Source organism: Triticum aestivum, chromosome 7B (genome assembly GCF_018294505.1).
Source record: "Triticum aestivum cultivar Chinese Spring chromosome 7B, IWGSC CS RefSeq v2.1, whole genome shotgun sequence".
Taxonomy (NCBI): domain Eukaryota; kingdom Viridiplantae; phylum Streptophyta; class Magnoliopsida; order Poales; family Poaceae; genus Triticum; species Triticum aestivum.
The window spans coordinates 214501819-214517947 of record NC_057813.1 but is presented as its reverse complement, the minus strand read 5'-3'; the positions used below and the strand labels follow the sequence as shown (position 1 = coordinate 214517947).

At 41.3% G+C, this 16129-nt stretch overlaps 1 protein-coding gene and 1 pseudogene across 9 annotated transcripts; both read left to right on the top strand.

Annotated features, from left to right (window-relative positions):
* Positions 1-3206: 3206 nt before the first annotated feature.
* Positions 3207-4216, top strand: LOC123162452 (BTB/POZ and MATH domain-containing protein 1-like; annotated as a pseudogene).
* Positions 4217-9440: 5224 nt separating this feature from the next.
* On the top strand, positions 9441-13774 carry LOC123160614 (uncharacterized). Of its 9 annotated transcripts, none has more exons than XM_044578429.1 (5): positions 9441-9905; positions 10034-10114; positions 11678-11723; positions 13109-13194; positions 13540-13774. In XM_044578429.1, the coding sequence occupies exons 2-5, from the start codon at positions 10081-10083 to the stop codon at positions 13743-13745; spliced, it is 372 nt and encodes a 123-aa protein (XP_044434364.1). In that variant the 5' UTR covers positions 9441-9905; positions 10034-10080; the 3' UTR covers positions 13746-13774. The 9 variants fall into 9 exon arrangements, 2 of the variants coding, with proteins under 2 accessions (XP_044434364.1, XP_044434363.1); XM_044578428.1 differs by having other exon boundaries at positions 9441-9945; XR_006480265.1 differs by having other exon boundaries at positions 9441-9945; positions 10034-10200; positions 10294-11723; positions 13109-13774.
* Positions 13775-16129: the final 2355 nt, after the last annotated feature.

Sequence of the window (16129 nt, the reverse complement as noted above, 5' to 3'; positions counted from 1 at the left end):
CAAGATGGGATCTCGCAGATACAGAAGGTTACGACGGTGGAAATTGTGTTTCGGGTGCTCCCTGGATGTTTTCGGGGTACGTAGGCTTATATAGGAGGAAGAAGTACGTCGGTGGCCGCCCGAGGGGCGCACGAGATAGGGGGGCGCGCCCTATAGGGGAGGCGCCCTCCTATCTCATGGAGGCCTCGGCTGCTTCTTGACTTGCACTCCAAGTCCTCTGGATCACGTTCGTTTCAAAAATCACGCTCCCGAAGGTTTCATTCCGTTTGGACTCCGTTTGATATTCCTTTTCTTCGAAATACTGAAATAGGCAAAAAACAGCAATACGGGCTGGGCCTCCGGTTAGTAGGTTAGTCCCAAAAATGATATAAATGTGTAAAATAAAGCCCATAAACATCCAAAAAGGGGTAATATAATAGCATGGAACAATCAAAAATTATAGATACGTTGGAGACGTATCAGTGGACAACACTCTCCCCTCTCGTTGCTATGCACCACCATGATCTTGCATGTGCGTAGGAAATTTTTGAAATTACCACGTTCCCCAACAAGGTTTGGCCGTCAAATAGTGGATTCCGGTGAGGCCAAGTGGCTAGGTGCGTCAATGTTTGGCGCTGGAGTTGGTTCCTCGCTGGCGAGCCTGCTTAATGTCGGCATACGGAGGGACGGGCATTGAACGGGCGTGGTAGATATTCGTCTCGTCTCGTATAGCAAACATCGCTCCCGCATTGAATAGACGTGGACACCGGGGACGCGGCGTGGGCTTCTCTCCTGCCTGGCGCGAAGCTTCAATGTCGACGCTAGTGAAGGTCGCGTCCGCTCTAGGCCGACGTCATTGCGGAGTGGCTGCTCTACAGCAGTATGAATGCAGGTAGCTGACGACAGGCAAGAACGCACACGGGCGAGGGAGGAGGATTTTCAGTGGGCCCGGGCAGTTAGGAGCGGACGTGGCAGCGGTCGGGACGCCCGCAAAGCTTCCTAGTTTGTCTCCGGTTTGCGGAAAAAAGTGCGTTCACACCGCCGAGCAGACCGATACAGGAACGCCTTAAATGGCATAACATGTCCGGACAGCAAGGTCCGGACGTTTGCGGGCAGTTTGAGGGTCAACGTTGGAGGTGCCCTTATAAAACCTAGTTTACATATTTCATTAATGAGCTTCATTCTGTTGGAATCATCATTTCACCTAAGGAGACAACATGTGCCAACTCCTTCTAGACTTTATCTTGTTACCAATTCTAGGAAGCCTTCTCTCTAATCTCTAATGTCCGGGTATGTATGAGCAAGCAAGTTGGATGCACCCCTCCACTTGGTCCATAGAAGCGTTTTCATATATTGATAGCTATGTGTATCCTAGTTGCATGTCAATCCATACTCCTTCCATTAACATCGATTATAAGTCTTTCACCATTTCTAACGATCAATAGCGTTGATGTAAGACTACGTTTATTTTGTCCCATCATTTTTCAATTTTCCACATAGTTGTGGGGCATGGACTTGCAACAATTTCTTGTGGGTTGGGGATCACAATCGTTTACATTACTTGTTTATAAGTTCAACCTGGTGCTACAATTTCTACTCCATGTGCAAGTATGGTCGACTCCAGTTTCACAGAGATACTCTCTGGGCTCACTAGGTATTACGGTATCCATCATTGTCTGGCCATACATAAGCATGATATCAATAACGGGGATATTGAAATATGAAACAAGAAAAGAGAACAAAACCTATAGCAAGAATAACGGGTATATTGATGAAAATGTTGATCACAGATTAAATGTCTTGCCTTAGGTGGGATACCGAAATACGAAAACAAGAAAAAAGAACAAAACCTATAGCAATGATAACAAGTATATTGACCAAAATGTTGATCACGGATTAAATGTCTTGCCTCGGGTTTTGTATAACGTATTGTGAAGCAAAGGGAATTGCATGTAGTAATAAAAGGTTCACTCGGCAAGGATCTTCCTTAATATGTGGGAATTATCAAGGGTGTCTAGATCCCGTTGTTAATTATTGACTAGAAAGCGTCCCGGGTCATGTCCACTTATTTTCAAACCTATAGCGTATGAAAAACGATGGTTGTATGATCGTCTTCTATATCCCCAGTCAAACAATGTATGTTCTTCACTTTCTCCTGACCCCCTTCAATGCATGTCGGCCTGCTTCTACCCTTGTGGCTAGCGACGCTGCCTCGTCGCACCGCCTGCCTCGAGCTGCCAACTTCGCCCCCCCCCCCTTCCCCCTGATTCTCTCCATCGACGGTCATCTTCGGCCTTTGGAGTTTCTCGAATTGTGGCTAGGAATTATGTGGGGTTATCTTATCGTCGTGGAATTATATTGGGCGGTGTACCAACGTCAATGAAGCAGAGCTGAATGCGTGTCTCACCGGTCTCTATATCGGTATGACCCTTCATTCACCTATTATCCTCGAGACCGACTACATTTGTGGTGTATTTCCTTGCGAGTGAAAATCTTGACATGTCTACGCTCATTGATCTAAAAAGGGAGGCGCTCGGCATCTCAAAATGTTGCAAAGTGTCAAGCGGATTAAGGTGAATCGCCAGGGCAACGTGGTAGCCCACGAGATTGCTGAGTTTAGTTTTCATAGTAAAACGGATGGTATTCTGCTTAATAATGTTTCTCCTTGTGTGAAGACAGATGTAATGAATGATTCTAAGAACATTTTTCATTAATTTATATAATGGGGTGTTTTTTAAAAGGAAAAAATGAGTGACGCGAAATCACAATTTAGTTGCCTGATGAATAGCAAAACCGATAATATATTATTGTTGGCAGCTTGGCCTATTGCGTCGTGTGTTAATTTGTTGTTACAACACGGCAGCCGCGTGTGCCGCGGCAGGTTAGCTGAAGCGACGAGAGCCACTGAACTGGCGCCAGTTCTATACAGTACTAGTACTCCTTCCGTTCGAAAAAGCTTGTCCCTCAAATGGATGTATCTAGCACCAAATTAGTGCTAGATACATCTATTTGAGGAACAAGCTTGGGACAAGCTTTTCCGGAAGGAGGGAGTAGTAATTAACCAGCCTTCATCGGAATACTACAATCATCTCATCTTCCTGCTCGATACTCAAGGCACCACACATTCAGATTCTCGAGGGGTTGAACATTACTCCTTGGCTGAGGATCACAAGCGTCCACAAACACTTGTTTATAAGTTCAACCTGGTGCTACAATTTCTACTCCATATGCAAACATGGTCGACTCCAGCTTCACCGAGTTCAAACTTGACTACCCAGAAATAAAAAACCATGGCTGCATCAACCCTCTCTCCAAAAGCATCTCCGCGGAGCACTATAGCTGGATGATCGAATGCTACTACTGGGAAGACCACGAAGACGTTGTCCTAGACCTCTCCCTCTCCCTGTACAGCCAATTCAACAGGTTCAATGGCTTCTGCGAGGGCTTCCTGGTGCGAAGTGACGGCGCTCCGTCTTCGTGCCGCTTAAAAAGGTCAGTGCTGGAGATCGACGAGTACACAACAGGTAACTACGTCAGGTGGTCTGGTGATCTCTGCGTGAAGCGAAATCGCCTGGAGTCGCGCTATGTCAAGAACGGCGTGATCACGCTCATATGTGGTGTCATAGCTCTGCCCGGGAACTCCATACCCGTGCCGGCCAGGAACATCGGCGACCATCTCGGGAGCCTGCTGGAATGCCCCGATGGCTCAGACGTCTCCTTCGTCGTCGGCGGCGAGACGTTCCGCGCCCACCGGGCCGTGCTTGCGGCCCGATCGTCGGTGTTCAGAGCAGAGCTCTTCGGTTGCTTAGCAGAGGCTACCATGCAGTGCATCACATTGCATGAGATCGAGCCATCAACGTTCAAAGCTATGCTTCGGTTCATGTACACGGACAGACTGTCCGTAGACTTCGATCCCGAAAGCTTTTCCTTTTCGCCAACAGCCCAACAACTTCGGCATATACTTGCAGCAGCGGACAGATACGACATCGGCAGATTAAAGCTCATGTGTGCTCAGAAGCTATGGGACATGGTATCGGTGGAAACAGTGGCGACGACATTAGGTTATGCTGACATGCACGGCTGTCCGGAGCTCAAGAGTAGGTGCCTCGACTTCTTCATGGCCGGGAAGAACTTCAAGAGAATTGTGGTAACCGAGGGGTACCTGTGGCTCATGCAACGCTTCCCGTCGGTCATCGATGAGATCAAGGCCCGGCTTGAGACCCCAATTTATGTTTGATCTTTCATTCACTCTTTTCTCCAAGAATTCAATACTATTATGTATGCATAAATTATCATATGTTACGGTGTCGACTCGTCGGGAATCATACATCGTGTGTGATGCATTTTCAAGTGGAGCCTGCTAGTACGTACTCCCTCCGTCCCGAGATACTTGTCGGGAAAATGGATGAATTTAGCCGTATTTTAGTTATAGATACATCCAATTTTATTCATTTTTTCGACAAATATTTTGGGACGGAGGGAGTACGTATCTCATTTTGCATGTACTTGTTCTTTTCCGTGTGAAAGGTAGCCAGTTAATCTTCTTCCACGTATGTTTCGTTCCATAGCATCTTCCCGTTGAGGGAACGTGCACAAGAAAATAAATGGCAACGTAATTTCAAGTTGAAATTTGTGAAATCGACATTTTTCGGTAGCAGGTGATGCATGACATCTCGGTAAGAAAATTAGTTGGAGTTTTTAGGAAAGATCCTAGAGATGACGATTCTAAACAAATAGTATAAATCCACTAAGCAACATAAACTTTGTAGCACAATGTTTTGCGGTGCCTATGTAATTTGTGGAAATTATTAGCTATTCCAAATCTTGATCCAAGGCGAATGGACACGTGTGAAAGCTAGCCAGTTAATCTTCTTCCACGTATATTTCGTTCCATAGCCTCTTCCCGTTGAGGGAACGTGCACAAGAAAATAAATGGCAACGTAATTTCAGTTGAAATTTGTGGAACCGACATTTTTCGGTAGCGGATGATGCATGACATCTCGGTAAGAAAATTAGTTGCAGTTTTTAGGAAAGATTCTAGAGATGACGATTCTAAACAAATAGTATAAATCCACTAAGCAACATAAACTTTGTAATTTGTGAAAATTATTAGCTATTCCAAATCTTGATCCAAGGCGAATGGACAAACCACAAACCATATGTAAAACCCTGAGTCGGCCTCTCCTCTCACTTTCCTTTCTTGTCCGTCCCCGACACCCATGTGCTCCCACAAGCCACTGACATTGTGGTTTCGCTCCTATGTATTCACCATTTAATCTTTCTACAAAATAAACACTATAATATGGGTGAAATGTTTAGAAATTGATCAGCAATGTCAGTGACTATTACACAACACCCTACATTAGGCGACCCGTCGAAGACATGCTAAAAAAGTTGGTGGTAACAAATGATATGCAAGGAAGGTTTTTCTAGGCCTCTAGCTCGGGGAAGGTAAGGTCGTCTTAGACAAGGCTGGTCTGGCATGTAGAAAGACCTGCCTCCTATAATGATCCTATCCAGGGAGGCCGTCCTTTCTGACATGTCTTAAAAACATACATGCGTCAAATATAAGCTTGGGAAGCAAGTCGATGGAGAATAAAACCCTGACTTTATCCCCTCCCCTCCTTTCCCATTTATGATAAGAGTAAAAATGTCGATCTTGGAAAACTAATTCAAAAATTCAAATGAATCCATAGATGATTGGTCTAAATAGAACAAATCCACTAAACCACATAAACTTTGCTATTGCACAACGATGGAGGTTTCCTCCATAATTCGGGCACAATCATGTGATGTCAACCTACCACAAGCCACCAACGCTAGGGCCGGGAGTATGTGCTTTTGAAATCCGAAGCTTCTAATTATAAGTTTAAGCTTAACGACTTGAATTTATATGAACATGAATAATGTTGAACTACCGGATGTACATACCATACATACGTGAACAAATTATATATAAACCAACTTGTGTCGCAGAGCTCATGCCCAATCATGTCAATTGTCAAGGTACGTATTTGGAGGAGATAGCATGTGAAGGAGATTAAGGGAGATGAGTGGACCATAACACTAGAGGGTGCACCCAACGTTCACCAGACCCACCCACATGCGCTGGACTGCATCACTTGGGTCTAGCTCGCTAGAAACGCTTGACTCGAGGTGCTTTAAGGTTCGTGCAGTCCAAAAATACAGTGCAACTCAGCCAACCAAAAGGGTCAAAATTACATCCAACAGGCCTGGAAGGACCTAATGCAGGTTACTAAACTTCTTCTTAGTGCGAGGAATAGGCGTGGAAACGCTCATTGAGGGCGTGCTTGGGCCAAGGCCATGTTCGACTTTGAGCCGAGGTTTTCTTAAATTGGATGTTTTATTCAAATATTTAAATTTTAAAATATAAATCAAGTTAAATTTTAAACAATATATATATAATATATATAAACAAATATATATATATAATCATTTTCTTGCGGGTACAAAATGTCCCTCACGTATTAAAAAAATATCTTGCATTTCTTAAAATCATATGCATCGTGTTTGTTTAGAATATCAATCAACTATTTCAAAAAAATCCATCACATATTTAAAAAATCCTTTTTGCGTATTGAAAAAGATATTCATTGCATATTTATAAAATCTTCATCATGTATTTTTTAAAGTTTCATCATATATTATAAAAATGGTCACCTTGTGTTAAAAGATAGTTTATGTGTAGAAAGAAAACAATAGGAAGGGATAATTCAATAGAAATTTAAATGATAAAGAAAAAGGAAGATCCCTGGAATATTTTTTTATAAAAATAAGAACATATAGAAAATATATTATAAGAATGAAAAAATAAAAATGAAATAACAGAAAATGAAAAGCGGTCGTACTACGCGCCAGGTGGTCGAAAGCGCCTAAAGGGTTTGCCATATAGCAAGTATATTCCGTGTCGGAGAATCATATTCCATGCATAGACTAGGAACGGCATAGCGTTTGGGAAAACAGAGTGTTTGCATCAGTTCATTTTATGGTAGTACCGACTTTTTAATATACAATCTACGAGTTTTGAGTTAACATAATTTTTTCCTTTTGTGTTTTTTATATTTTTTCTTTTTCATTATGTTTTTTATTTAAATTATATTTTTAAAATAAATTGACCATTCTGACAATTTGTACAATGTATGTTAAAATTCATGAACGTTTTTAAATTTCACGAATATTTTTGAAATCACAAACATACTTAAAATTCGTGTTTTAAACAAATTAGTGAACTTTTTACAATTCATGTTCTTTAGAAATCATGAATATTATTAAAATTCATGAAGAATTTTTAGAACTCCTATTTTCCAAATTTATTAATATTTCTAAAAATTTCTCATCACTTTGTTAAAATCATGAACACTTCTTTGGTTCAAATATACTTCTGAATCTGACGGTATTTTCTGAAATCATATACATTTTTTAATTTCTTGAAATTATTTTTATTTCACTAAATGTTTTAAAAGTATCAAAAATCGATAGCTGTTTTTTTAGCAGCAAAGGAGCTTGAGTAGAAAAACGAACGAACTTACCATGCGGAATGAGTCAACAGAGCAACAAGCGAGCGGGGGCTTTGTGTGTGTGTGTGTGTGTGTGTGTGTGTGTGTGTGTGTTGGGGGGGGGGGGGGGGGGGATGGGATCTCCCCCTTCCAAGAATGAGTACGCTGCACAACGACCCAATTAAGGAAAAATCATGTTTTGTTTAGTGTACAAAAATCATAGCTCCAAAAAACTCCGCAGCGAAGAAATGTATATTATCCAGCCCACTTTAACAGGCCCACCAAGCACATGGGCGAGCGGACAACAACCAACGTGGGGGGGGGGGAGCTCCTATATGGCGCACCACGCTCTGAGAACGCAGTGGGCGCACACCCCAATGTGCGGCCGGCACGCCGCCTTTTTTCGTCTTTTCCTTTGCTTTTTTCTTTCTTTTTTCAATAATTCAGGATATCAACAGCTTCTAAATTTCAGTAAAAGTTGCTAATTTTGAAAAAAACAATCATGATTTCGAAAAAAATCATTATTTCAAAAAGATGCTCGAGAATTCAGAAAATGTTCATGAATTTGTAAAAAAACAAATGTTCACAAATTTATAAAATGTTCCTGAAATTAAAACAATGTTCATGATTTCAAAAAAAGTTCATTCATTCGCAAAATGTTCATGAATTTAAAAAAATGTTCACGATTTAGAAAACATTTCATGATTTCAAAGAAAGTGCATTCGCAAAATGTTCGAGAATTTGCAAAAAATATTTATGATTATAAATAATTTTCTTGAATTTAAGATAATGTCCATGGTTCACAAAAATGTTCGTGAATTCGAAAAAAATTCACAAATTTGTAAAATATGTTCATGATTCCAACGGAATGAATATTATTTTGAATTTGCCTAACATATTTTGAACATTGATGAACAAATTTCGCATTTGATGAACATTTGTTTAGTTTGAAGAACAAAATCTGTGTTAGATAAAAAAATGGGAAAAAAATTATGAACAAAATTGGCATTCGATGAACATTTTTCTTAAATGATGAACAAATTTTTAATACAGTGAACAAATTTTGAATGTGATGAAGATTTTTTGAATCTGGTGAACAAAAAATTCAATGAAAAAAACAAACTAATGAACATTTTTTTTAGTTTGATGAACAACTATTGAATTTTTATGAACATTTTTTAAATCTTATGAACAAAAAATTGAATTGGATGAACATTTTTTGGATTGTTGAACATTCTTTTGCATGGTTGAACATTTTTGAAATTCAATGAACAAAAAAAGTTGTTAACGAATTCGAAATAAAAAAATGCCAAAACTAGTCAAAAAGTGAAGAAGAAGAAGAAGAAGAAAAAGAAAATAGAAAAAAGGGAAACAGAAAATGAAAAACAAAAAACGAAAGAAAAAATTGAAAAGAACAGAAAAACAGAAAAAAAACCAGAATTGAAAACATAAAAAAAACAGTTCTGGGGTGGTTCTAGAACCTTTCCAAAATCGGCAGAACCAAAGGAAGGGAAGCGAACTGGGCCGGACCGATAACGGAAGGAAAGACGAGGGGGGAGGGGGGGTACGTGCTACGCCGTGACCTACGTGCCATATAGGAACCGCGAATGTAGGGTGCCTCTCTCACTTTTTGGTGAGTTGTACCGTTGCATCGCTTGTGTGGGCTGGCCGGAATAACTCAGCTCTCTCACTTGCACCAAACAATAGTCGCTAACATAGATCATACTAGTTTATTAATTAAGGATAGTAAAACTGAGCCTAAACCGAGCTCTCTCAGTGATCAGCGTTTTTGGCCGTCCGTTTTTACGACCTGAACGTTTCTGGCCGTCAGATGTGATTTGTGCGCCACGTCTGCCATTTCCTGGGCCGACTGTCCTGGGGGGCGCAACTCCGGTGGATAAATCCGTGTGTCCTAGTTGATTGGGCGTGTGCGCGCGGCCCAACTATCTGATCAGTCCACTGTCCTGCCGATTCCATCCTCTCTTTCCTTCATGTAGCCCCTCCTCCCCTCCTCTTGACCTGCTGCCGCCGCAATTGATTCAAGTCGTTCCTCTTGCCTACCCTCTAGTGACGCCGCCGACGGCAACACGACACTTGCCCGGCTGCAGCGCCACCAGAAGTAGCCTCCGAGGAGCTGGTTTGATCCGCCTATGAGGTAGAAAGGTTGGATGGTGCCATGCCGCCACCCGCAGATGTCTACCTCCGGGCAACCTCCGCCTCACGAAGCTCATCATCTTGATCCGCCTGCTCATTATCCGGATGATACCGTGCCTCTGACCCTTCCAGCCACCTTAATTACGTGTTACCCATCTGTCAGTTTGATGTTGATTTCTTCTCTTCCTTCCCGATCTTGCGCTCTGTATGTTCCCATCTGTCCGTTCTATGGTGAACCCGATCTGTTGGTTTAAGGTGCGAGCGCTTACTCTTCAGTTTCTGGATCCGGTTTCAGGTGTGAGCACTTAATATTCAGCGAGCAGCATGGCCCTCCTGAATTCATCCCGATTTGATGTGGTTTTGGTTGTACTGCGTTCCTGCAGGAGTTTCGATCTGCTGGGTAACCAATCTTCAGTTTCTGGATCCATTCATGGTGTGTCACGCACCGGCAACGCTTAATACAGGTGTGACTTTGTATTTTCTTCTGTACAAGCGTCTGCAACCTTCCTACTCCAGCAACAGAACCTCTAGCAGCATGGTTCATGGCTAGGTTACCCTATATCCACATTTGTTTCTTTCCTGTACGAGTCCTTCCACCAAATGATTACATGTTCTAATATCCCCCAATCAATATTTTGTGCAGGTGGTCTTCATACTAATTTGGTCAACTAATTTGGGTAAATTTTGGAGGCTGGTTTTGGCATATTGTCGGAGTAATGGGCCACGGGTAGCCTCACTCGAGCCCCCGAGCTTTTCAAGACTTTGGGCCGGCTTCGCCCCACGAAACCTCATACTGAAGCGCCGCCTTCCGGTGGCCGACTGGCTTAACGACCGGCTGTCGGAAGATGGCCAAGCACCAACAGACGACACCAAGACCGGCCGGCTCCTAGCAGACGGCCTCCAGAGAGGCCGGCGTCTAGCAGGCGGCCACCCAGCGTCCTTAGAGTCTGCGCCCTCATCAAGAGGACAAGACAGGGTGAGGCTACAGCGTAGTTCCTCACCCCCGAATCTTGGGCTTGACATGGCTGCAGTGCCCCGTACACGCGGAGATCTCCGCACGGCGCAGCACTGTTGCCACTCCCTCCTTGACGTCACTCCTGATAGGCGGAGTCCTGTTCCCCACGACGACCTATCGGTACAGCTTGTAGGCGGCGGGCCCTACCAGGCAGCGAGAGCCCGGAAGATGGCGGAAGCCAGACCAGCCGGACCTGAGGGAGGCCAGCCTCCAGCAGGCGGCCAGTTCCTCCCTCGGGACCCGTGGACCATCAACCAGATAAGACATGGTGTGGCTACAGTGATCTCCCACTAGACGGCGGGACTGTAGCCACACTCCGCTGACCGAGCCTGCGTCATTAGCAACACGGCTACAGTGATCAGCCACCAACCAGACCCGCCAACGGCGGGAGCGGCCTGTCGGCTTCGTACCAGACCAGTCGGCAGGGCCCACCAGGTGGCGGGCCCCAGCAGCCGGCGGAGAAGCTGGCGACCAGAGACACTGACAGTCGGGCCCAGCACCCGGCCACATTGCATTGTACCCCTGGGGGTAGGCCTATATCAACCCCCCAGGGCACCCATGCAAACGGTTCCCACTCCATTAGAACTAGCCACTGCCCTAGAGGAAGAAGAGAGCTAGCCATGCCTCCTTCTACCTCTAGCACACAACTCAAGGAGCACCATTGTATCACTTGTGCCTTAGTGATCATGCGGAGACCCCGCAAAGTAGGACTAGGGGTGTTATCTCCTAGGAGAGCCTCGAACCTCGGTAAAGTGCGCCGGCGTTCGTGTCTACGCCTTATCCCGCTTCTACGCACCGACAACGTTCTACTTGCTCCCACCATGATAAGCCATCCGTTGGCATATGTCGCACCCAACCCCCGACACATATTGATTTGGGATTTCTTTACTTCAATCTCTGATGGCTGCTGGACAGTTTATTACTACGACATTTGAGGAGTTCTTCAGTTTTGAATCTCTGGTGGATAGCGGCTTTTAATTTTCTTCTTCTCTATTTGTTGATCTGATTCCAGCATGCTCAAAGTTAAATGGATCTTTGCGTTCAATCGACTATCACAGGTAAATACTTGCCTTCAGGTTATGACGTTGTAGAAGTATAACTTCTAGAAACTTCTGTGATGTTTCCCTTTGTGGTGCTTCAGATTACAAAGTAAAATCAATATCTTTTGTTGGCTCGCCTTTTTATTGTTCAATATTTAGACTATAAACTTAATTATGTCTCTTATTTTGTGAAATAATATTATCAATTACTATCCTGCTAATCTTACAAGGTCACACAAATGCAACATTTAGTTGGACAGATTATGCAAAGTACGGGATAAAACAAGACTCATACTGATATAATCGAGATCACGCAGTGAAGGTTTTCTCCTAAAATAGTGAGGGTTAATCTACCATTTATAAAGATGGGTGATAATGACCTTTCCTAGATGGTGTAGTAATGTCATGGTCCCTTTGATGACATACATATTTGTTCTTTGCTGTGAACTTACAAGAAAATCAACCTATTTATTCAAATTTCAAAAGCATGGAACTGTTTTTTCTTTCTTTTTGTATACTTCTCCTGATGTTTTGATGACAAGCACTTATTGCTAATCTGCATTTCATGATTACATGTTTTTTGGCTGATAGTATTATTAAACCTTTAAAATAATTTTTTTACTCGATATAATGGTTTGCAATGGTCTGTTGCTCAATATAATTGCTGGTATACAATAGATAAAACTATACTTTCACCAATTTATCATCCCTTTTTAATATATTCATTACTACAAATTATGAAACAGAACAAATCAGTGCATCAGTGAGGACCAGGGTTACCAAATGATGAGTTGATAAACTGCCAATAAGATGTGAAATCAAGAACCAAGTGTGTCGTATGATGGGCAAGAACAACGAGCTAGGCTAAAAAATAGGGAAAACGAAGATCAAATAAGTTGATGGGTGTTTGTGATTTCAGTTTAAGGCTGATTGTGCATCAACTTTAGAGCTGTCTTTTTACCTTACAACCTGATGTTGTTGCTAAAACTCCTAGCTGGTTAGAATAAGATTTTAGTGTCTGATCTTGCAACTGCAGTACACACATTACACTGCTAAAACAAGTACCGGTGCTCTGTTTTGCTAACCTGAATATTTAGTTTGTTGTCCTTAAATCCAAGCAACTTATTTTGTTGTACTCCCTCAGTCATAATATAAGACGTTATTATATTCAATATGCTTGCATATTGTATGTAATAACGTCTTATATTATGGACTGAGGGTGTATTTAGCATTCATATTTCATTTCATCATATGTTTACGAATTTCCTACCATTATATCGAAGAAATGCATGGGCGCGGCAATGCGCGCCAGCAATGATCTAGTATTGTTAACAAGGAATAGCTAAAGAAGTAGTGAAGCCTAGGCACGTCGACTAATTATGTGACAGCTGATCTCTGTGCAGATTAGAAGATGTACGGTTTGAGAAACAACAGCGGCTGGATATCTTCTCGATCTCCACATCTTCGGCTACCATCTTAGCGGTGAGAGGTGAGGGGACCTTCGATCGGAGAGTTTTGTGATCTTCGTCAGCATTTTTATAGGCTTTTGCGAATAAAATTGTTATCCCTACCATGGCATTGTTATGAGAGAGATTTGTGTCATCCGTTTACTCAAATATGACGAGTTTATGTTGTTCTGTCATGACTTTGTTGGTTTGATTCTTCGGCGTTGGAAATTTCCTCGACGCTGCAGTGAATTTTTTGTGATTCGACAACATGCACTTATAGGAAGATCCTCGGACCATGTATGTTCATCGATCATGGCTACCCATCTATTTGAATGGGCGAGTCATGCGTTTTTAAGAAATCTTTATTGATAATCCAGTTTATGCAGGTGAAGGAATGATGATGTCACTGCTCCAATCCAATTGTAGTCCCTTTCCTAAAGTATTCGAAGAATTTCATTTTACAAAGATTGATGCCACGAACAAGACGTCTCCAAGAATTGTTACTATAATTCTTAGGTGCAAGGATTACTTTATAATATTTTGGGTTTTGGGTGCAAATCATTGTACCTGTAATGATTACAAGTATGAATAAGGTTAAATGTGTGTCTAAAAACTACATGAAAAATCATTGCTTGTTATTATTCTGCTTCTTTTTGGTCTTTTCGTTTCTTTCCCTAATGTATTTTTTATTTTCTCTAATTATTTTTCTTTTTCAATATAAAAAATGAGCCTTTAAAAAATATACGAGCACTTTATGAATACATGGACATTCTTTTTAAACACACAAAAAACTTTTAAAACTGCATTAAACTTTTTGCAATACACGTTGAACAATTTTTAATCGACAATAAACAATTTTAAAGTGCACGATGACCAATATTTTAATCCATGATGAATATTTTTTAATCAAAATATACATTTAAGATAAACATGCTGAGTACTTTTTAATACAAGATGATTTTATTGAATTATACTAACTTGTTTAAATACAAGAAAAATATTTTGAAATACACTATAATTGTTTTTCATAGGGGACAAATACATTTTTAGTTACTTTTTTAATACGATGAACATTTTTTAAATACCCGGTGAATTTTTTTAATAGATGTAAAAAAATTGTATTACATGATGAACATTTTTTAATATATGATGAATGATTGTTTAATATGTGTCGAACATTTGTTATATACATGATGAACATTTTTTATTACAAGATGAACATTTCTGTAAACTACACATTAGGCATTTTTAAATACGTGATGAACAGTTTATATTAGATGACAAACATTTTTCAAAATATAATATTACCATTTTTAACACACGATAACATCTTTTAAATACACGATGAACAGTTTATATTAGATGACAAACATTTTTCAAAATATAATATTACCATTTTTAACACACGATAACATCTTTTAAATACACGATTTAAATTTGTTAATGGATGATGAACTTTTTTAGGACGCGATCAACATTGTTTGAATAAAATATGAATATTTGCTAAATACTTGATGACCTTGTGTTTACAGTGATAAACATTTTCTAATACATGATCAAAATTTTGAAATATACAATGAGCTATTTTCTAAATACACGATGAACATTGTTTTATACATGATAAAGAGTTTAATACACCATGATAATTTTGAATTACATGTTGAACAAAATGTAATATAACCAAAAGAAAAGAGGGAAAAATGGAAAAGGAAGAAGTAAAGGTAAAAATGGAAAATAGACCAAACGAAAATGAAAACAAAAGAGGGATAATTTTGAATTACATGTTGAACAAAATCTCAAAACTGAAAGAAGACGACGGTGTTTGGCAGTCTACTCCGTCAGTTATGGAACTAATGGCTTCATCCTTTTTTAAGGAATTATTCACGTGTGACCCATCTCTAAATGCTGATGAGATTGTTGGTCTCATAGAGAAGAAGGTGACAAATGAGATGAATGAGACATTATGCAAGGAGTTCTCGGAGACGAAAATCGCAGATGCATTGTTCCAAATAAGACCACTGAAGGCCCCAGGACCAGATGGGTTCCCAGCTAGGTTTTATCAAAGAAATTGGGCTGTTTTGAAGGATTCAGTGGTTGCTGCTGTAAGGCTATTTTTCACAACTGGACACATGCCATCTGAAACAAACGCAACCGCTATTGTCATGATCCCCAAGTCGGATCAACCAGAGACACTGAAGGACTTCCGACCCATCAGTTTGTGTTCGGTGTTGTACAAGATCGTCGCCAAATGCCTGGTGAACAGATTGCGTCCATTGTTGGGTGAGATTGTCTCCTTAAACCAGAGTGCCTTCGTCCCTGGACATATGATGACTGATAATGCATTGGTAGCATTTGAATGTTTTCACACTATTGAACACTGCAAGAAACAACAAGACTCCTTTTGTGCGTACAAGTTGGATCTATCAAAGGCGTATGACAGAGTTGACTGGGATTTTCTTCGAAGAACGATGCAGAGCTTGGGTTTCGCTCCCCGATGGGTAGATTGGATCATGTCGTGCGTGACCTCGGTGAGCTATTCCGTAAAATTTAATGGAACCCTGCTTGATTCGTTTTCCCCAACTCGAGGTCTTCGCCAAGGTGATCCACTGTCTCCGTTTTTGTTCTTGTTTGTCGCTGATGGTCTCTCTGCACTGATGCAACGTGAAGCAACACAAGGCACAATAACTCCTCTTAAGGTATGCCGGCGAGCACCAGGTATATCACACTTGCTTTTTGCTGATGACACACTTTTGTTCTTTAAAGCAGAAGTGGGGCAAGCACATAGAGTGAAGCATGTTCTGGAATTGTATGCTCAAGGTACAGGACAAATGATCAATGCACAAAAGTGCTCAATATTGTTCAGCCCGGCATGTCGGCAAGAAATTCAGGAGGGTATTAGGAGTATCTTGCAAGTCACACAAACCGCCTTCGAAGCCAAATATCTTGGCCTACCAACACCTGATGGCAGAATGAGCA

What these genes read in the sequence shown, in the direction of transcription:
- LOC123160614 (XM_044578428.1), top strand. Translation starts at nt 9,858, where the DNA reads ATGTTCCCATCTGTCCGTTCTATGGTGAACCCGATCTGTTGGTTTAAG. An exon ending in GTTTCTGGATCCGGTTTCAG is followed by an intron (nt 9,946 to 10,033) that starts GTGTGAGCACTT and finishes GCGTTCCTGCAG; the next exon opens with GAGTTTCGATCTGCTGGGTA. An exon ending in TACCATCTTAGCGGTGAGAG is followed by an intron (nt 13,195 to 13,539) that starts GTGAGGGGACCT and finishes CAGTTTATGCAG; the next exon opens with GTGAAGGAATGATGATGTCA.